The 3,725-nt window shown below is 35.8% G+C and overlaps 1 protein-coding gene across 1 annotated transcript; it reads left to right on the top strand.

The window, feature by feature from the left end:
- Positions 1 to 180: 180 nt before the first annotated feature.
- On the top strand, positions 181 to 3,426 carry LOC134281113 (ficolin-2-like). The gene is made up of 9 exons (XM_062763579.1): positions 181 to 318; positions 434 to 581; positions 701 to 973; positions 1,217 to 1,263; positions 1,593 to 1,797; positions 1,991 to 2,066; positions 2,208 to 2,271; positions 2,367 to 2,452; positions 3,338 to 3,426. Exons 1-9 carry the CDS (start codon positions 181 to 183, stop codon positions 3,405 to 3,407), a joined length of 1,107 nt encoding a protein of 368 aa, XP_062619563.1. The 3' UTR covers positions 3,408 to 3,426.
- The last annotated feature ends 299 nt before the right edge of the window (positions 3,427 to 3,725 follow it).

Genomic DNA, 3,725 nt, shown 5'->3' with positions numbered 1-3,725 from the left:
AGTTCACTTCTTACACTGTACCCTTTTAGCATGAACATAATTAATTTTTCCGATAGCAAATTGTCCAGTTAATCTGTCAAATTACTTTTTTTTCCTATTAACAGCTTAAAATCAGTTTGCAGTCCAGGAAATCTTTTCTTTAAAAATAAAGAAAAATCATTTTTAGGATTTCAGGGAGCCATGGGTCAGAAGGGAGAAACCGGAAGTATGGGCCCAGTTGGACTTCCGGGTTCACCTGGTCTACCAGGGATTATGGGAATGAAAGGTCAACCTGGACCACAAGGCTTGCCAGGATTAAAAGGAGAAATAGGACCTAGGGTTAGAGAGGAAATAAAATTGTAAAATTAAAAAGAAAAAAAACATATGTTAAGTCTGAACAAAAGTACCAAGCACCCTGATTCAACATATAAGTACTGATGCATCAATTTAATAGGGATACAACGGACTTCAGGGCCCAGCCGGTGCCATTGGTCCTTCCGGTCCACAGGGTCAGAAAGGGGAGAGAGGTCAACAGGGATACTTCGGACAAAAAGGGGAGAAGGGGGACACTGGCGCTAACAGCGACTGCTGTACACAGTTAGGTAAAATAAGATCAGTGATCTAAGGTCAAAGGTTAAAGTTCTGGGTCTCAAAAAGTTCTGTTAAATTCCTTCTAGGCCTTCAAAAGTTATTTGCGTTTTTCTTCCGTAATTTTTTTTAGCAAAACCTACAATTCAAGGAAGCGTTGGAACAATATATCACGTTACAGCGAAAGAGAACAACACCGTCATTTTACCATGTAAGGTCAATGGCTACCCTCCACCCAAGGTCACGTGGGCTAAGGATAATGGCGTCACAGCGATCAGCCAGGGCGTGTTGACTGTAAACGGTCTACTTCTGGTGGATGTCCATGTAGGGGACACCGGAAATTACACCTGTAAAGCCGAGAGCATTCTGGGAACTCAAGAAAAAATTGTAGAATTAATTGTAAAAGGTAAATCATTTTGATGCCACTGTAAGACTGTTTTGAAAGTAAATGATATGTACATGTAGCTAGTCTTAAATTTTGACTGATAAAATTTATTTCTTTTGTGCTTTCTATATCTAAAAATTCAATATATTATCTCTACGTACATGTATGCTTGGTTAATTTCAGTGCATCAGACAAATTTGAATAAAACTTTTGGGGGAAAATTTTTGATTATAATTTATATTAAATTATATGATTTTATTTTAGATGGAAAAGCAAAGATTCATCCAGATCTAGAATACGTTGGTGCTACGGTAAATAACTGTAATTCAATAATTTTTAAGTAGGTTTGTTTTATGCACAGTAAGCTCAACGTGATCGAACATAACGAAAACTTCTAGTATTCGAGATATCAGTGATCGAAATAACGGAGTTCAACTGTACAGTGTATGCTAATTTAATAGCCCCTATTATGCAATTTATTCTACCTTTCCAACTATCGTTGATGCCCCAACATACCCAACTGACCAACAAACTACGTGATTTCTTAAGTAGTAAAATATACTAAGTATACTGACTTTGTCATATAAAAATTTAAATCATGTGGTATTTAATTAGTTGATTATTATATTTTTCATTTTAGGTTGGACAAATTGTACAAAACCTGTGCAGGGTTACCGAAGCTGATCATTACAACCTTCAGTATTCCAAGGTCATCGGGTCATTTCCGGTTCACAACATTAACCCGGATGGAAGTATTCAGTTCGCAATGACAGGGGAACGTGACACGGGAGAATATCAATGCGAGGCTGCAACAGACACCGGGACTGTGTTTGCCGCCTTTTATGGTAGATCTTAATGCTTAACCAGTGCTAGATTGGTTATTATTCCCATGTTCTCTTTTTTTGAATTCATTGCACTATTTGCAATAGTAGTAGATGTTTGGTTTTTTTTTTTCAAACTACCTTAATCTTGCCGTAGGTCTTGAAAAAGTCCATCTATTGTAATCTATTTTATAAAATGGGATTTTTTCTTTTCTAGTGTATAAGGACATGGGACAGCTCACATGCCAGACAACATTTGCTGATTGTGCAAAACTAGACAAGTCTTATTGCGGGTAAAATTTGAAAACTACATAAATGTCAATTAGTTATGACACAGCTGTATACCAGCATCATAGAAGGAAAAGGAAGTGAAGCATTTAAATATTTTAAAACATAATTCTGGTGTAAGAATTTTCTTTCTAATTACTTTTCAGCGGAACTTGCCCTGCCGGATGTACTGATCTCAATGAAGTCTTCCACGCTCATCGGTTTGCACTGGTAGGAACAAATTATGACATGGCCTGTTTAGTACTATATAATCCAAACTGTAATGCACTGAAAGTTCTATGTTTATGACTGATTATGTTTTACAGAACTTACCCGTATGTCGGGCCGCCTTAAATAGTGGTGATCTGACGTCATTGGGAGGTCACGTTGTATGGAAAAATGAGCATGCCAAGTAAGAAATTCTGAAACACTATATCTGATTATATACATTTAACATGTATTTAGTATTTTATTAATTTTAAGGAATAAATGTCTACTTTTTTTGTTTCATGCATATGATGACGCTGAAGGCTTTAATGCATATAATTATCACTCAAGCCAATCGATTGATCATCGTCATGAAACCAAAATATCTGACAGTTAATCGTCATGTTTACATGCTCTTGTATACCGCAAATTCACATGCAACAAGCCCCGCTTAACTCTGCCTCTTTGATCCGCTCTGCAGTGATTTTTTTAACCACGCCTATTGATGAAACAGTATAGATTTATGTAGAAATAAAGTATTTTTTACAATTTGTAGTTTTACTTCAGACAAAAACCCATTGGAAATATGAATATAGAAGCATGAAATCGGATCAAAATACATGAGCTCAATGACGTTTTGTCATTCTGTCAAGTAATGGGTCTCTTTTTTAACATATTACTGTATACAGGGTTATTTCGCCCCATTTTATTTTCGCCCTTTCAATTTCGGAAACAAGTTTACCCCATTTTAAATACGCCCATAAAAATTTTTGTTTAAGATAATATACTGTTTACTTTGAATTTGCCCCGTTTTAAATTCACCCACTTTCGACGAGGACGAAAATTAAACAGAGGCAAAAATTTCCCTGTATACAGTAATCTTTTGTCTACAGCGGAGCAGCGGCGTGAGAATTTTCACAAGCAACATACGTTAAAACTGTACTTCCCTTACCATAGTGCGAAACACTATGTACTTTGTTTACAGGATTGATCAGTTTAATTACAGTATCTTTTTAACTGTTTATGGCAGCAGAAGTTGGCCAAGATTTGTTTACGGGATTTATTTTCAATATCTTTTATCTATTTACAGCGGCGGTGAGGCGTCAGAGTTTGTACAAGCCACACAAGTTAAACGTCCATCTCTCACCATACTGGGATAAACAAAGCCATCTCCACATTGTATCAATTCATATTTATATATTATACTCAATGCAATTTGTGTACGTCATCATCCATTAAAACTGAAAATCGTTTTTCCAATCCAACATTATTGTCTTTTTAATTTCTCATCCGAAGGACCGGTCTCCTCATCTGGGATTCAAACCTGCAACGCAAGGATTCTTATTCTGCGATTCTAATACAAGTGCTATTAGTACTGCATTAACCTTTTTTTTACATACCAGAATTTTTTATATATTATACTTCAATATTGTGTACTTCATCAATTAAAACTGAAAAACGTCTTTCTACCATCTGCA

This window comes from Saccostrea cucullata, unplaced genomic scaffold (assembly GCF_032062105.1).
Source record: "Saccostrea cucullata isolate Sc308-1 unplaced genomic scaffold, CSIRO_AGI_Scuc_v1 ctg5244, whole genome shotgun sequence".
NCBI classification, from domain to species: Eukaryota; Metazoa; Mollusca; class Bivalvia; order Ostreida; family Ostreidae; genus Saccostrea; species Saccostrea cuccullata.
This window is presented reverse-complemented; position numbering and strand designations above follow the sequence as displayed.